The sequence below is a fragment of the Theropithecus gelada genome, chromosome 4 (assembly GCF_003255815.1).
Source record: "Theropithecus gelada isolate Dixy chromosome 4, Tgel_1.0, whole genome shotgun sequence".
In the NCBI taxonomy this organism is placed as follows: Eukaryota; Metazoa; Chordata; class Mammalia; order Primates; family Cercopithecidae; genus Theropithecus; species Theropithecus gelada.
Genome location: NC_037671.1, coordinates 100,983,208 through 101,001,038, shown reverse-complemented (window position 1 = coordinate 101,001,038; position 17,831 = coordinate 100,983,208). Strand labels below are relative to the sequence as shown.

Sequence of the window (17,831 nt, the reverse complement as noted above, 5' to 3'; positions counted from 1 at the left end):
TTTTTTTGAGACGGAGTCTTGCTCTGTCACCCAGGCTGGAGTGCAGTGGCCAGATCTCAGCTCACTGCAAGCTCCGCCTCCCGGGTTCACGCCATTCTCCTGCCTCAGCCTCCCGAGTAGCTGGGACTACAGGCGCCCGCCACCTCGCCCGGCTAGTTTTTTTGTTTTTTTTTTTTTTTTTTTAGTAGAGACGGGGTTTCACCGTGTTAGCCAGGATGGTCTCGATCTCCTGACCTCGTGATCCGCCCGTCTCGGCCTCCCAAAGTGCTGGGATTACAGGCTTGAGCCACCGCACCCGGCCAAAAATTAAATGTCTTAAAGTTCATAATTAAATGTAAATTTACACATTTATTGTATATACTTTCTTAAAAGAAGATATTAAAAATTGAGGCAATGATGTTGTTTCCATAATTTTTTTAAAAACAACTTTAAATTGTTATCTATATACAAGTTCTATGAAGTCATAAACTGCCACTTCAATAGATGTGACACAATTTTATGTTTCCATGTACATCAGCAAAATGATCACTGATAATAATTCCATTAGGAATCAGGAGAATAGATGCTTAGTCTTGTTACAAGTGATTTAATCAATTTAGAATGTATATGATTAAGATAAAAAATTGAAATGAACTTATATGCTAAAGCAATCCTTCACATCTTTGATTCAGAAGGTTAACCAACAGAGAATATAAAATTAGAGATAATAGATTAACAGGGGAATAAAAAAAAGGGCCCCATGGCTAAGTGTTGGGCCATGCTAGTTAAACAAACCTAATCAGATTTCTTTACTGCAAGAATTTTCAGAGTCTTTAATTTGTTAATAGTGAATTCCTAAAAGAAAACTCCACTACGTAGTTCTCCTGACCTTATTTGATGAGATATATTTTTTCTGTAGAAACAGCTTAGTATCTGATGATTTGTAAAAGCTCTCCTAAAATATGCTATGATGCATTTACATTATATTGGCACTATGAAGGGTATCATTTTGCCAACTTTTTTTTTTTTGCTCCAACTTCTTCATGGCTATAGAGAAGTTGGGAAAAACATTTATGTATTGGAATATCCCACATCAAAATAAATCAGAGTTATTTTCTACAACATTAAAAATTTACATTTGGATAGCATCACTTAAAATATTAGAGTAATTATTCATGTTTCTTACACAAAACTAGTTTGGCAAATTCATATTTCAACAATATAAGCCAGAACCAGAAAGAAAGTACAACAGAACTCTAAGACGTGAAATATTTGCACCTACTATTCATACATTGTTAATGTTTCATTAACTTGTTTTAAAGAAAATGATGGTTTAAAATAACAAGAAGGGAGTAGTCATACCGCTTAGAGACAGGTATTCTGACAACTGGTGACAACGAAGGAAAAATAAAATTTCAGAAATGAGCACTTGAAATAAAAATTTGGAGAGAACTGCATGAGTGATGAATCCTTACTTCACTAGTCAATAAATCTCTATGGCAGCCACTGCCAATTACATACCCAATAATATCACTTTTCTAACAAAACAACTGAAGTGGCAGTATGCTCAGATAAAAGAAAGCCATTTCTGCAACCTCTCTTGCAGCTAGGGCTATCTAAGCAAAATAATTCTACTTAATAAGATATATGGAGAGGAAGCATCTCCTTTCTGAATAAAACAGTGAAGACTTTTGTAGGTTGCTCTTTCTCTTTTATCCCTTCTTCCCAGTCTGGGATACGGAAAAAATGCCTGACATTTCAATGGATATCTTGTAACCATGAGGATAAAAGTCTCTAAGAATGATGTAGCAGGTAGATAGAGGTGCAATGTTTCTTGATATTACCTTTCAGCTGCTGTTTCAATTTTGTCTTGTCTAATTTGAGACTATGAACACAATCATCCCCTATTAATTCAAACAATATGGTCAAGTTTCCTATTACCCACAAGGGAAGCTATTTCTTCTAATACAGGCTCTGAAGGTATTATTGACTTTCAGATAAAAATAATTGATGTTTATAATATTGCTACTAAATGATCTTAATCAGTTTTATTCCTTTTAGAATTTTTAATTAAAAATTATAAGCAGGAAAGAATATGTTGTAGTTGAAACATTTTCCATGTAAAGAGTTAAATTTTTATAATTTAGTATTGAAAACTCAATAATTAAGAAAACATCAATATTCACAATGACTCATTCCCTGAAAACATCGTATAGCTAAAGTCTTCCTGGTGTAATTTCTCTTGCCCATAGATATGTCCATGTGCGGTTAACTCAAAACTGTTATGCTAATTGTTTAGGTATAAACTTATTTTCATGAGCAAGAGGATAAATTGACATTTACTTTAAGTTTAGAATTGCTTCCGAGGTTCTAATTGTCTTAATAACAACCTAACTTTTTTTTTTTTTTTGAGACGGAGTCTTGCTCTGTGCCCCAGGCTGGAGTGCAGTGGCGCGATCTCGGCTCACTGCAAGCTCCGCCTCCTGGGTTTACGCCATTCTCCTGCCTCAGCCTCCCGAGTAGCTGGGACTACAGGCTCCCACCACCTCGCCCGGCTAATTTTCTTGTATTTTTAGTAGAGACGGGGTTTCACCGTGTTAGCCAGGATGGTCTCGATCTCCTGACCTCGTGATCCGCCCGTCTCGGCCTCCCAAAGTGCTGGGATTACAGGCTTGAGCCACGGCGCCCGGCCAACAACCTAACTTTTTACTTTTGCTTTCAAAGCTCTACAACCTTGTCATTATCTTCCACATATCCCTCTTCATACATTGTGCATATTTGTATGTCAATACATTCCACCTGAACTACCTGCTATTAACTTTTACAGCTTATTGGTTTTCCCTTCTCTTGAACATATTACATATTAGTCGTATCTTAGGGCCTGCTCATTCTGGCTTGCAATAACTAATTTTGCATCTCTTTTCACCAAATCTGCATTTGGTGACTCTCCCCATTGGTAGTTTTATATTTCTTATAGTGGGAATATTTAAACCATGAAAATTGGCAAATGCTACAAAGGAAAGCCTCTTTCACTGCCATAGCCAATTATTAAACAACTCTCATCACATCATTGAACAATAAATATCATTTATGTTAAAGTTTTAAGCCAATTTTATAGATGATTCATGAATTACTCTTGACACAATTTAATTGGTAGTGTCAGTACCGGAAAGTTACCAGATGTACACGGTGAAGCAGAAGGATTTTTGTACATAACATTGTAATAATATGCTATCAAATGTATTATTTAGTAGATCCAAATGAACTGGAAAGGCTTAAAGAACTGATAACAATGATCAGTTCTACTGATTTGTAATATGTTAGTGATAACAAATTTAAATTGTGGTCTATTTTTTTAAATATATAATCTTAATGAAAAGTAAATAGGATTTAGTCCTAAATGGTTAACTAAAAACAATAAAATAATGATCATCTTTAGAATTTATGACTTCTAACTTCCACTTAAAATTTATATTTGTTATAGGAAATTAACTCCAGCAATAAGCGGATTACAGATCTTATGACCTATTCTTATTATTTAAATAAAGTTATAACGGTATACTGTATTTTAGTTTATTTAATGTAGCTGAGATTATTCCTTATTGGGTTATGAGAGTATTATTTTATGAGACTGTTATGGGATTACAAATTATTATTATAATCATCTATTGATCATTTTATAATAACATTTCTGAAGAAAAGTCATAATATTGGTGGCCATAAATTCAGGCAATTTTACAAATGTCAAAGTAAAATAAAAACTATAATTATACATTCAAAACTGGAGTCTATTTTTTAATATACAATGGCTATCATGTAGTTCCATTTGCTGGCTATCAATACCATTTTTTTTTCTAAAACACCCAATTGTCCAATCAAATTAAGAGTGGCTTTAAATTGAGAATAGTAAGGAAAATGGCTCACATATAATATTACATAAGAAAAGATAGGTTTGTCTTGTAAAAAATTATTTCTTACCAATATAGCTATTTATTTGCAAGTAAAATACCAAACTTAAAAAGTAGTTATCTTAAAAGGACTATGAGAGTGATTTACATTTGAAACAATCACAGGTCAAAAGCAAATGTTTAGCTTGCAGTATAAACTTGCTAAGGATTTTAATAGCAGTAAGTCCAGAATTAAAAGGCTCCAGGCAGACTGTCCTCAGATCAGTCAGAAGGTTCAAGTGGTTTCTAATAATAAAAAATAAAAGAAACTATGCTTTTTTAAGGAAAAACAAAAACAAAACAAGGACACTCAGTAAGTAAATGACATTATCAACAAGGACTTGAAACTAGCATTGGGAAGGCTAAAATCATCTGGCCATTTAAATTGATTTAAACTAATATGCAATTATCTGGATGACACAAAAATAGCAACAGCTACCATCAAGATATAAAGCACATAAGGTTTTCTATTTTACTAGAATTTTACCTACAAAAATATTTTTTATAACATCTTTCACAAAGTTGAATGACTTGTGGGTTTTCTATATTCCCACTAAATAAATTGGAAATGTCTTTTGAAAATATAGACACTCTATTGTATCAAACAAATCAATAAAATATTTTAAAATTATATATATGCATTCTATATACAGTTGACTACCTAAAACAGCTGAAATATGTTTGGAAATCATTTATTAATTTTGTTTTCAACTAAAATATCTAAATAAATATTATATATATTTGTTGTTGTTATTGTTGTTGTTGTTTTTGCTGTTGCCCAGGTTGGAGTGCAGTGGCATGATCTCGGCTCACCGCAACCTCCACCTCCCAGGTTCAAGTGGTTCTCCTGCCTCAGCCTCCCTAGTAGCTGGGATTACAGGCGTGTGCCACCATGCCCGGCTAATTTTGTATTTTTATAGAGACAGGGTTTCTCCATGTTGGTCAGGCTGGTCTCGAACTCCTGACCTCAGGTGATCTGCCCACCTCGGCCTCCCAAAGTGCTGGGATTACAGGTGTGAGCCACAGCGCCTGGCCCCAAAATAAATATTTTTAAATTCTTAGGTGGATGATGTAAAACATTATTTTTAATATCTTCCTAATTTTAAGTATTGAAGCTCTGATTGAAAATTGAAGTAGTAATATCAACATTTTTAAATAAACACACATTTCTCTAAGTATGAATCTCATTTTTGCATGTCCATCTACAAGCAAAATTTTCTCTATTTTTAATGTTTCTTGTTTCGTAAAATCACTAGATTATTACCGGTTTCCAAAACATATCTTCAGTCTAGTGAATTGCTAAACTTATACTGAAATACACCTCCCAGTACCCCCCATTCTCAATACCAATAATAGTAAGGGAAGCAGGGAAACACTTACCTAATTTTATTATGTTAAAATAATATGCAGGTGCATATTCTGAACCAACTTAGATGACAGTTGTAGCCCTATTCTGTTTATAATGTTTATCATGCCAGTAACATTCAAAACCTACAATTTCACCTTTGCTTCAAATATTAAGTTTATCCATTTAATAGGAAAATTTACTGCAAATGCATTCATCTCATTTTATCATCTAAGGTGTAGTCAGAAGCCCATGAGAAAGCGAAATGTTAAAACTAATTAATTAATTTAGGATATAACATTTCTCATAAAGAATAGCAGGAAACTATGTTATATCCAGGCAGGAAAAGAGGAAAATCACCCTTTATAAAGGTTAAAGGTACTAAAACTGAAAGTCTGTTTCAATCAATGCTCATTAAATAAAATAGAAATAATAACTACAGGCTTGAAATGCAAATACATATAATAATTTCATTAATATGATTTTCTGTCATTAGGAATGAAAGGTGAATTTCTGGGCTTCCAAACAAAATTTCAAAAATGAGTATAAAATCAATACGTTTCTTAGAGAGATAACTTTATATTTTCGTAGTCACCTTTATTATGCAAGAGCTAACTAGAAAATCTACACATATTAAAAGTTAATGGAATAGTTTGCATTGTCATTTGTTTTATTAATTATATTTATATACAAAATAGATCAACCAAGATATTTCTATCCAAAGATATTCAAATTCCCGTTACTATTTAGGACAGCCACGATATTTTTTCAAAAAAAAAAAAAAAGAACCTCTCTCTTTCTATATCTGTATACCCAACAGGATTGATATGAAAACAGTTTAACTTGAATGATGTAATTATGTAATGGAATGTAAAAAATTATAGCAATTAAGGTGTTGTGACATGCTCTAATGAATGAAGTTACACTGGTTGATGACACTATATCTCCTACTCATTAATTATTTGGATAGAGTGTATTATTTTACTTAGTATACAGGAAGTTATGAATTATCACTAAAATTTTGTCTGAACATTTTTATTTAATATTGATATTTCTCTCATATTCATGAATTACGAAAAAATCAAAACAATACTAATACCACTTGAGTCTTCAGAAAAACTCACAATGTTGTTTTATTCTTTTAATACATGTAGCTAATAATTTTCAGGGAAAAAGTGTTAGCATTTCCAGAGACTAGTTTTATAAAGCAAATCTACACATTTGATTGCTAATGTCTCCTGTCTAGGTGCCCAGTTGATTGGAAATAGTTTTTAAGCTTTCTTATTTGCAGTTTAAAGAAAAAGACATACTTCTTAAGTACAGCTAACTAAGGATTTTTTTTCAAGGAATTACCTGTTACTGTAAAACCAGGTACTACTAACAAGTAGTAAAAAGATTTAATAGAGCATACTTATTTTTTTAAAAAAACAGCCAACTTCTTTTTTCTAGAATTTTGAAAAGAAAAACGAGAAGGTAAAGTTAATATGATAGGCAAAACAAATTAAGCGATAAAAATGCCTTTTTGAATATGTTTTCTATTTTCTTCTAAATTTATTTTTTCTTTAGTGCCACATTCCTCCCTATAATATGTTAAAAAGTGTTACAATAACAGCATTAAACAAAAAGAAAACATCTCTAATCTCATTTGTGGTGAGGGTGAGGGGCTGGGGGCTGATATATATATGTATTTATTCCTTAAATCAAATCATAAAAACACAGTTACTAATTTTTAAAAAAGATAATAACTGAATCTCTTTATAGTTCTCAAATATAACCTGGCTATTGTTGACACGCAATATGTATTAGTTTTCTTCTTTTTTCTCTGAATAGTTTCCCTCACCTGACCCACCACTCTAGTACAAGACTATATAGAGAACCATCCATTTGAAAGGACTCTAACCCAAATAATTTACAACAAAAGGACAGCTTTATCCAAGTAAAATTGTAACAAATTTAAGTGTCATGTTTGATATTAAAGAAAAAAAACTGACCTATTTGTCTACATTTCTCAAGACAAAATTACCTTTTATGAGCACAGTACTCTTAATCATTAAGACATACAGAAAGAAAAAATAAAAAAACCTAGTAAACAATTCTTTCTTTCTTCATGATCTTTATGTCACTGGCTTCCTGCACAGAATGCACTGTTTCAAGGTATATGTTCATATAAAAGCTGTCGCCTGTCTTTACTAGACATTGCAGATTAAAATATTTCATTTAAAAAATTGACATTTTTGTTAAAACCACTGATTTTGCTGGAATCGTTGTTTCAGATTGAGAAGACCTTTCTTAGGTTGACTGAGAAACCTTCCTTAAAGACCAAGGGCAGCATTTTTCCAGTGGCTATGGAAAACAGTAGTGAAATTTTGTTTTGAGAATTACCACAGACAGACCAGTCTCGTGAGGTGTATTCTTACAAGCAATACACAGTACTCTGCAGCTATGAAAAATGTTGCTATCTAGAAACAACAAAACATAAAAGAATAAGTGTATCACTTGGTAAAAAATGTTTGTTTTTCCTTATCTTGTTGGTTCTTAAAAGACACCTCAGAAAAATTATTTATTCTGGTCCAAAAAAAAGGAAGAAAGGAAAAAAAAAGAATAAAGTGAAAGATAAACCAGTATTAGTCTTGTCCTATTAGCTTCTCAGCTTGAATTAGCTAGTGAGAAATGTATAAAAGACACAGCAGTAACTGCCAAAGAACCTACTACACCCTATTGTCCAAACCTCCAAAAGAAAAACATTAATTTTTTAGGGGTGTGTTGCTCTTATCAGATGTGTGTTTGTGTGTAAAATACAATTACATGTTCCATAAAGGATTAAGAACAGAGGTGCCATTTTTGATAGCAAATATAATAATTTAATAAGCATTGAACTTCAAGTTTTAGCACTCTGAGTTTCTTCATGTCACTCCATAAACTGTAACTTATTATAATTAATTTTGCGATTTACTGAGCTAGACATCATGAAACTTCTAAATGGAAACAAATCATCACAGATGACCATAGTTCTCAGAAGTTCATTGGCCAAGATATTTTTGAGTGGAAACACTTAAAATGACCACAAAGAGGAAGTCTTTTTGTTTCCAGGAGTCTTTCAATTCAATTCTGGTGATGGAGGCAAAGAAGGATACAGAGGCCAATAATTTATCCATAGAATTTGAAAAATAAGCATATGCTATCAAATTTCTGCTTTTGTGTTTATACTTAATTTTGACCTAACAATAGTAAATTATATTTATGTAAAAAATAATTTATAGATTGATGTAGAGACTTCTAAAAAATAAATAAGCACATTTATCCTTTATTTGTCCTTTAAAAATAATAACTAGCATTTAATTACAGAAAATTACAGAAAAAGCACATTAATTTTAAATTGCCTTTGTCTTACTCAATTTTTTCTCAAATCTTTTATGCCTGTAAATGTTTGCCATCATTTAAAAATTGAGAGGTGGAAAATATGTTTGATTTCTCCTCTGAAGATTAAATTTTCTTCTTTGTCCTAGATGGATACTTTCAGTCCAGATCTCTACTGCCTCAATTACCTTGATATCATATTTATCACAACTGAAAAGAAGTCATTGATTCAACTTAGTTTCAATTGGTTTGGTTCTACAAAACATACAAACTAAGAATATTTTCTGGGTTGGTGATTCCACATATACTTGCAACTATAAACATCATTGGAACCACTAAAAATAAAGAGGTACATTATAACATAAAATAATAATTTTAAAAATATTATTTAATGCAGAAGTAGCCTCATCTACTATGGAAATATTTTAATCCACAGTTTGAAAATGTATATAATTTTCATCAATGTTTACTTTTGGGTCCATAATTTAGATAAATATTTGTTAATATTTAATCAATTTTAACAATCACTTTCATATGTGATAGGCATATTCACAGAACAGCACTTATTTAAAACCAAATTTTCAGCAAATTTTAGGAAAATGGCTAAGAATTGGGAAGCAGAATAAGTGGGAAGAAGAATAACAAATAGGCTTTTCTGCAATTTATTTAAGTAAAAAATAGGACATTAAAAATAAAATATATCCAAAGTTCTGTTAAGGTAAAATTGAAATAGTTTTTTTTTTTAGTAAAAGTTGGCAAGTTGGTGGCAAAGATAAACAACAAAATTGGCATTTCATTTTAATGTGACAAGAGTCGTTTTGACAGCGGACTAGTGTAACACTGAACATCCCACCAAAACAGTTATCTATTTTTAAGTGCATAATAATTCATTGTTGTCCTTCATCGTATGTTAAATGTCACCCATCACTGTGACAAAAATATGAAAGTTATTGCACGCTAGTCCATAGCTGAGATCAAAGCTGTTAATGCAAGCACTTTGGATATGGTTTTCTAAAGTCAGTTAAACCATCAAAAACACTATGTTTAGAACATCTTTACCTCTGAGCTCCAAGAGAAATACAGAATATTTTTTAAAGTATAAGGACTTTCAGTAATGAAATAGCCTTGTCACCTTGTGACCACAGATCATGTTAAAGCCAAAATATAATGTTAAGACAGTCTTAGTGGTCACTGTAAATAATAAACCATTGAGCAGATTCTGGGGAGTCCATCCCCTGCTGCCTAACCCACTAATATAATAAATAATATTCTGATACTCTAAAAATATTTCAAGGCAATTATATACAGAAATGCACAAAAAATTCCTATATTCTCTTAACTTAGAAAAATGTTATGCATGTAGCATATTGAATATTCTTTGATTTGCTCTTCTACCTAAGAAGTTCAGGTTAGTTAATATTGTTTGGCTTCCTTTACACTTTCTCCTCTATTTGACCCTAATCATTTGTTCATTTAAATAGCCTAATGCATTTTTATGTAATAGTATTCATACTGCAAAATTTGGTATAGCAATTTATTCTCCAAAGTTTATTTGTATTTTTAAATGCCAATTTCAGAATAAAATATGCACTATTAAAGACTTAGTGAATAATTATTAAGGTTACATCAATCCTGTTGGAGAGATATGAGTGTACCATTATTCCTTTCTTTTAGGTTTGGACTTCAGTTATTCATCTCTGTACATCAAGCTTCTAAGAACCCTAGACCAAGATTTACACACTGAATTTCAGAACAGCTCAACTTTCTTGGAGATACATATGGTTAACAGGAAAAAAAATCTAACTTATATGGGAATTTTAATTGACTCATTTTATAAACATTATCTATTATATCAATATCAATAGTAGCTTTAGTTTAATAAAATAAATATTTGAAGCAAGGTGAAAAATATATTTAATTATCAGTGTAAGGGGTGGGTGCCCTAACCAGACTTTTTATATGACTAACTGCCATCTCTATAATCATATGCCTAGGTGAAAGAAAAGAGAAAGAAAAAGGAGGGGAAAACATTTAGGGGAAAATCTAAGTATGAACCCATCATGGACAAGATTTCTTCCTAATCCTCTGTCAGCAAAGAGCTACTGTTAGAATCTTGGGATAAGGTCATTCTATGTCTAGAAAGCACTATCCCAGGCTAATCCTTACTCTTAAATAAGCATTCAGAGCTAATTCGGATAAGCATGCTGATTATGTCATTATGCTATAAATAATTATACAACTGCTTACAGGAGATCATCAAATATAAAACTATATGGAGACAAAAACTAACACCATGCATCTCCTTCTTAATATTGGTTAAATACATTTAAAACATTTATTAAGTATTATTAGATGATTTTTCTTAACATAAGAGTGAGGGGAAATTTTTAAAAGGCATTCACAAAATAATCTACTTTTAAATTCAATTTGAAAAACTTAAATTCTAGCAATTATTATTAGATCTTAATTTGTCATAAAATTAATATTAATATGATAGGATAGGAGATATTCAATAAGCTTCTAATCTATTAGTCTAATGACAACTTAACAATCTTCCTCATGCCCTGTTTCCTTTCTAGTTGTATGTTTCTCTCCAGCAAAATATATATTACAAGACATTTTTTAGAAAAACATATTTAAAATACATGGCATTCATACAGAATTTAGGATAATTTAAATATTATTATAACTTTGTTCAAAGTTAACAGATATTTATTGCCAGATATATACACTGATTGTGAGTTATTCAGAAAATAACACATTCAGTTGGGTTCATTCTGGGATTAAAGCATTTGGTACAACTCTTAGTACTTATGGGTAGCCAATAGATATTGTTGAATAAACAAACGAATAAATGAGAAATTAATTTTTAATATTTTATGGGATCTAATTAGTGCTTACTAGAGGCTCAACAAATATTTGACTAATTGAGTGAGCAGTTGATAGAATAATTAAACAAAAGAGGAAACAGAAAACCAATCGAAGGAGTAGTTTGGTACCTAAGAAAATATGCTAGGTAAATTGTAATAATAATAACAGGAACGATATAAGATGATGACCAAAACAAAAGTAAAATTAATAATGTTGAGAAATTTTGACAATATTTAAATCACTCATTATAATTTAGTTTTGAGATAAAGCGTTTTTATTGCAAAGTATTACATAATTCCCTAATAGTTAATATTATGTAAATTCTAATGATAAATATGAAATCTGTTATTAAAGTGGTAGTTATTTTATGCCTTTGTTTCTGTCACTTTCAATGAAAATAAAATACGTAAGAATTTTTTGAAACATGATCTTTCTTTTCTCTATAATTGTTATGGAGAGAAAGAATACACTTAAAGATAAAATACCACATTAATTATGACATCAACAATGATGTCAATGAGTATATCAGTGACCTCTATATAAGACATAATTTTTTGATAGGTAAAATAAGAATGCTAAAGGAAGCATGAAAATAAATGTATTTTAAATTCTAACAGATAGTGATTCCATTTAAATTACAAAGGCAATTAAATTATGCAATTTAAACTTGAGCATTTTATTTGTCTTTGTCCATCACAAACTTCTTTTATAGTAAAAGTTCAATACTATGTCAGAGTAGATTTTAATTAAACAAATTCATTTGATTTGGGATGTTCAGAATTTAAAATTTAAATTGACCATATTCAGACTTTGCTTTTAATCTGATTTTTCAATTTTATTTTTTCAAATTTAGAAATATTTTAAACAAGATTTTAAGATTGAAAATTGAAAAAAATATTCTGAGAAAATCCAGAAAATATTTATTTATTTATTTATTTATTTATTTATTTTTTTTTTTTTTTTTTTTTTTTGAGACGGAGTCTCGCTCTGCCGCCCAGGCTGGAGTGCAGTGGCCGGATCTCAGCTCACTGCAAGCTCCGCCTCCCGGGTTCACGCCATTCTCCTGCCTCAGCCTCCCGAGTAGTTGGGACCACAGGCGCCCGCCACCGCGCCCGGCTAGTTTTTTGTATTTTTTACTAGAGACGGGGTTTCACCGTGTTAGCCAGGATGGTCTCGATCTCCTGACCTCGTGATTCGCCCGTCTCGGCCTCCCAAAGTGCTGGGATTACAGGCTTGAGCCACCGCGCCCGGCCCAGAAAATATTTATTCTTGTGTTATTACTTTACCAAGAATCTCTAATATTATATATGACTTAATACAATTTGTCTAACATTATTACTTAATGGGATATCTATTAATTTGCCCACAAATGAAGATTTTAAACTGATTTTTTTTAATGAGGCAAATTGTTTTGAAATTGTTGAATAAAAAGCTGAAATAGTATCATTTTCCTATCTGTTCACTTAATAACTAATGACAAAATATAACAGTAACATTTCAAAATATAAAAGCAGTAGCAGTATAAAAAAATGGTACATTGGCTGACTTTATGTTCTCAAATAGGATGACGTACTTGAATTTCTTTCATGTAAAATCAGTACCGATTACCGTAATTACACAGATGCTGTCTATGATGGTTTATCAAGTGAGTTATTGAAATATTTTGAAAAGTTAGATAGGTGCATATCATCCATATGCCTCTATTTGCAAATGTACTTTTTGTAAGCTGGAAAGGAAACCAGATGCTTCAGTATTTGCTTTGACTCTAACTTCAAAAGCCGTGGGCTTGGCAAATTAGGAATAACTAAAATTCCTAATACAAATTTGAAGTAACCCAAAACTCTGTGTTTAAGATCTCCAGAAAAGTACCGTTAGACCTAATTCAGCTTGATTAATGCCCACACAGTTGCCTCGAAGTTGTCTCATGACATTTTCCTCTAGGCTTTATTTCTATCCTCCTGGGAAATTTGTTAATTTAAGAAAAAACAAGGGTACATGCAGACATAAAGGAAGCCTTTTTCTATATTTTGGAGTATTTAGTTTTCTGTTTGGGCTGTGGGCTGGCGGAAGAGTTTTCTAGTCATTGAATTGCTTAATCTGAAACTCTTGCGCTTATTTCTCTGAACACATAAACTAGAGTGGCTGCGTCTGTCACTATAAAAAAGATGTAACTGGTCCAAAGATGATCAAAAATGTGAAGGTTGTTTTATTCTCACAGAAGGTGGAAAAAGCTGGAGCTAAAAGTTTAGGAACTTCATACTCCAAATTCTCATTACTGTGGGGAGAACCCCAAAAGTCACATAAAATTTTAATAGGCTCTACCGTACAGCTTCAAATGCTATAGGGCAATATGCTTCCAATACATAGTTTTGGGCAAATGCGAACAATAATTATCTGAAGAACACAATTCTTTTTTTTTTTTTTTTCTTGAGATGGAATCTCACTCTGTCGCCCAGGCTGGAGTGCAATGGCATGAGCTTGGCTCACTGCAAGCTCTACCTCCCGGGTTCACGCCATTCTCCTGCCTCAGCCTCCCCAGTAGCTGGGACTACAGGAGCCCACCACTATGCCTGAATAATTTTTTGTATTTTTAGTAGAAACGGGGTTTCACCATGTTAGCCAGGATGGTCTCGATCTCCTGACCTCATGATAGAACACAATTCTTAATATTTAACTAATTAGGTAAAAATAATGCATTTGCAAAATAATTACATATAAATATGTAAAAAATTATCTGTGGGCAAATATATAAAATATATAAAAATATTATGCTACTTCTTTTCTTTTCTTTTCTTTTTTTTTTTTTTTTGAGATGGAGTCCTGCTCTGTCTCCCAGGCTGGAGTGCAGTGGCAGGATCTCGGCTCACTGCAACCTCCCCCAGCTTCAAGCAATTCTCCTGCCTCAGCCTCCTGAGTAACTGGGACTACAGGTGCACACCACCATGCCAAGTTAATTTTTGTATTTTTAGTAAAGACGGGATTTCACCGTTTTGGCCAGGATGATCTCAATCTCCTGACTTTATGATCCGCCCACCTTGGCCTCCCAAAGTATTGGGATTATAGGCATGAGCCACCACACCCAGCCAATATTATGCTACTTCTAATTGATTTTAGTCATTTTTTAACTTAATGAACTAAAGATTTTTATGACTAGAAAAAAATATATATATACTACTTCATTGGAAAAAAATGTTTAATTCCTTATTGAAAAATAAGTTCAATTCTTTACAAATACCCTTACTGATAAATTTATCAAAAGAATTATGTAACATAATTGAAAAGACACTGCATATTTAATTTTGATTATACAGCACAAAACATATATATTTATACTTTATAGGTATTTTTATCACCATGAAAAATTATATGTAGAATTCTAATTGATTTTTAAGAGTTATCTTTTTGATATTTAAAAAATATAAAAATTCAAAGAATATAATGAGTATGTGGCTTAACTCCATGTTAATAGAGTCATGAATCCTGAGGCACAATACTAATCTTCTTAATTAAAGCAAGAGTAAATTAAATCATATTGAAATAATCTATCAGTTGAAAGTCTGATAGTGAGGGAAGCATAAATAAACATGATTACGATTTCCACCTCTGAGAGTAAAATAAAGTAATACCATCAACATAGATTGATCTGTATCACAGATTTTAAAGGCCATTATTAAAAAATAAAATTTATATATTTTTCATTTAGGCATTTTTCTTTTTTTCTTAATTTTTATTTTTCATAGAGATAGGGTCTCCCTATGTTGACCAGGCTGTTCTTAAACCTCTGACCTCAAGGAAATCTTCCTATCTTGGCCTCCCAAAGTATTTGGATTATAGGCATGAGCCGCCATGCCTGGCCTGGTATTTTACCTTCTGATCCTATGACTTGAAACATACCCTACATGTCAATGACAATAAGGTACTTTTTGTAGTGGCATTTATTCTGTGGAAAAAAAAAAAAGAAAAAAAGAAAAAAACCATGCATTATGTAGAATACTAGGGTAGTCCTTTTATAGTTAGAACGTTTATTATAAATTTCTTGGTTCCTTAAAAAAGGCCTCCTTTTAAATTTTAGTACTTTGGTTTTTCTTGTAACTGAATTATTAACTCAAGTTAGTAAAACATGTTATTTTGGTTTTGGTGCATCAGAAATCTTTGAAGTGAGGCAATGATTCATTTATCATATAGATTTAAAAAGCTTTTATATTCTGGTAATCCCTAAAACACTTATAGCTTACTGACACAACCAGCATGCTCTCTGCCCACAAAGACAGGACAGTACATATTGATAAATGAATGTGATTCTTAAAACTTCATTATTTCTCAGCACCCCGTGGAAAATAAAGAACAGAAAAAGTAAAATTGATTGTGACTTTTGACAATTATTAGTTAGATAAAGGAGGTAACAATTGCCAAAAAAATCACAAAAGTGAGCATGTTACCTGGCTATGACAAAGAGCACACAACTGACACCCAAGTAAGCCAGCAGAATATACATCCAGATATCAGGGGAGAGAGGATTCAGGAAGGAGAAGACGCCTGGGTTTGTACCATTGGGCTTGCGGTACAAAATACTTATTCCAAGTGTCATAAAGGGCTTGGAAAAGTCGATGACCTTCTCTCGAACATAGGTAATAGCCAGTGGAGCAACTGCAAGGTCAGCTTTCTGTAGACAGAAACAAAAAAAAAAAAGAAAGAAAAAATTGGTTTCCAGTCACAAGAAAAAATCAGTAATCAAATTAAATAAAACAAAGGTTTCACACTTAATTGTCTCAGTAATGATTATGTTAAAAATTAAAGCATTACTCTGAAGTAAAGAATCTGATTTACTGCACTAATCATTTCTATGTTCTTCTGGATTAGCAAATCAGCGTTTATTGGAAGTACATAGAGAAATACACTTCATAGAATAAAAAAACTGAAGCAACTATTGTACACAGTACATGAATTATGCTACCAACCTTCTCGTAATTGCCTTTATTTTAAACTTTAAAAATCTATTTAATATTAACTATCATTTTCTTAATACATTGATCAAATTATAATAGCAATAAAAACTACATCAAATTACATAGCTGAGAATTAAGAGACATTCTGATTTTAAAACTGTAGAATACAGTTAAAAGGTTTTAGTCTTTAAATAGTTAAACTATTGTTTGAAACATCTCTCAGTGTGAATCTGTTTACTACCTCTAATTTGTTTTATATTATTTAATGAAAATCCTTGCAGCCTTGCCTAAATTGCATTAGGAAATGAGTTTTTCCATTTTCACAAAGTTGCTAATTTTCCACGGTAGCTTAAACATGTTGAATTAGTAATGCTTTTCACTCATCAGGTTATAATCATCTGTCAAAGATGAACTTAAGCTCTAATATATTGTAAGAAATAATTATAATATTTTAAAATAACGAAAGCATCTATGATGAGAAACTATATTGCTACATTTTATTATTAATAAATATAAAAATTTTCAAAGAGAAAAGAACAAAATGTTCACTGTCAAGAGTTAGAGAAAGACATAAAAACATGAAATTATTCCTCCATGTTTTCTTGTCTCAGGCAATATCAAAGGACTTAACAAAGAAACTTTTCTAACTTTGTTGACAATATTATTCTCTGTGTGTGTTTTTGTGCATTTGTGTGTTGGTGGCGTGCAGGGAAAGAACACTGAAATGCTTGGAAAGAATATCTTTGAGAGGAGCTACAGAGAAAGACATTTCTCTAAAAACCAGGAGGAAAACGGGTTTTAAAAATTCTGGGGGAGAGCATCATCATATTTCATATTCATAAATCAAAGAAAATATCAATTTAAAATAATAATTGCTAATATTCTTTAGGTAGCTGTAAAACAGGCACTATGTTAAGAACTTCACAGAAATTGTCACATTCCCCATAAAACTTACATAATCCTACTATTATTCCCTGTTTCAGATAAGGAAAATGAAACCTTGAGAAGTTAGAAAACGTATTCATTTTCATAGAGTTAGTTAATCATTGGAACCAGGGTATAAAGTCAACCTGTGGGAGTCTACACCTAGAGTGTAACCATGACGTGCATCTCAAAAACCAACAATGGAATCATGGAAGAGTCATTCATTCATTCATTCATTCATTCATTCATTTGTACAGATGGAAAGGGAAATGTATAGAAACAACTCTAGCGATTGAAATATTACAGTCTTTCCGAATTTAGAGGTTCAGGTGTAGAGTGCAGGCAGAGAGAGTATTTTCTCCAGGAAGGAGACAGTACTTCCTCTAAGACGTAAGGGAGAAACTAAAAATTGTTTGAAAAAGTGAACAACTTTGTTAACAGAAATAAAGTAGTTGATATGGT

At 31.7% G+C, this 17,831-nt stretch overlaps 1 protein-coding gene across 7 annotated transcripts in view; it reads right to left on the bottom strand.

Moving 5' to 3' along the window:
• The window catches only part of GRIK2 (glutamate ionotropic receptor kainate type subunit 2), a 705,435-nt gene that overhangs the window by 170,306 nt on the left and 517,298 nt on the right, over positions 1-17,831 (bottom strand). For 5 of the 7 annotated variants that reach the window (XM_025382118.1, XM_025382120.1, XM_025382119.1 and 2 more), the window contains one exon: positions 15,939-16,162. The exons of the other annotated variants lie outside the window; for them this stretch is intronic. In XM_025382118.1, the coding sequence (XP_025237903.1) occupies positions 15,939-16,162 (224 nt within the window). The remainder of the gene's footprint in view (positions 1-15,938; positions 16,163-17,831) is intronic. 7 annotated transcript variants of the gene reach the window in all.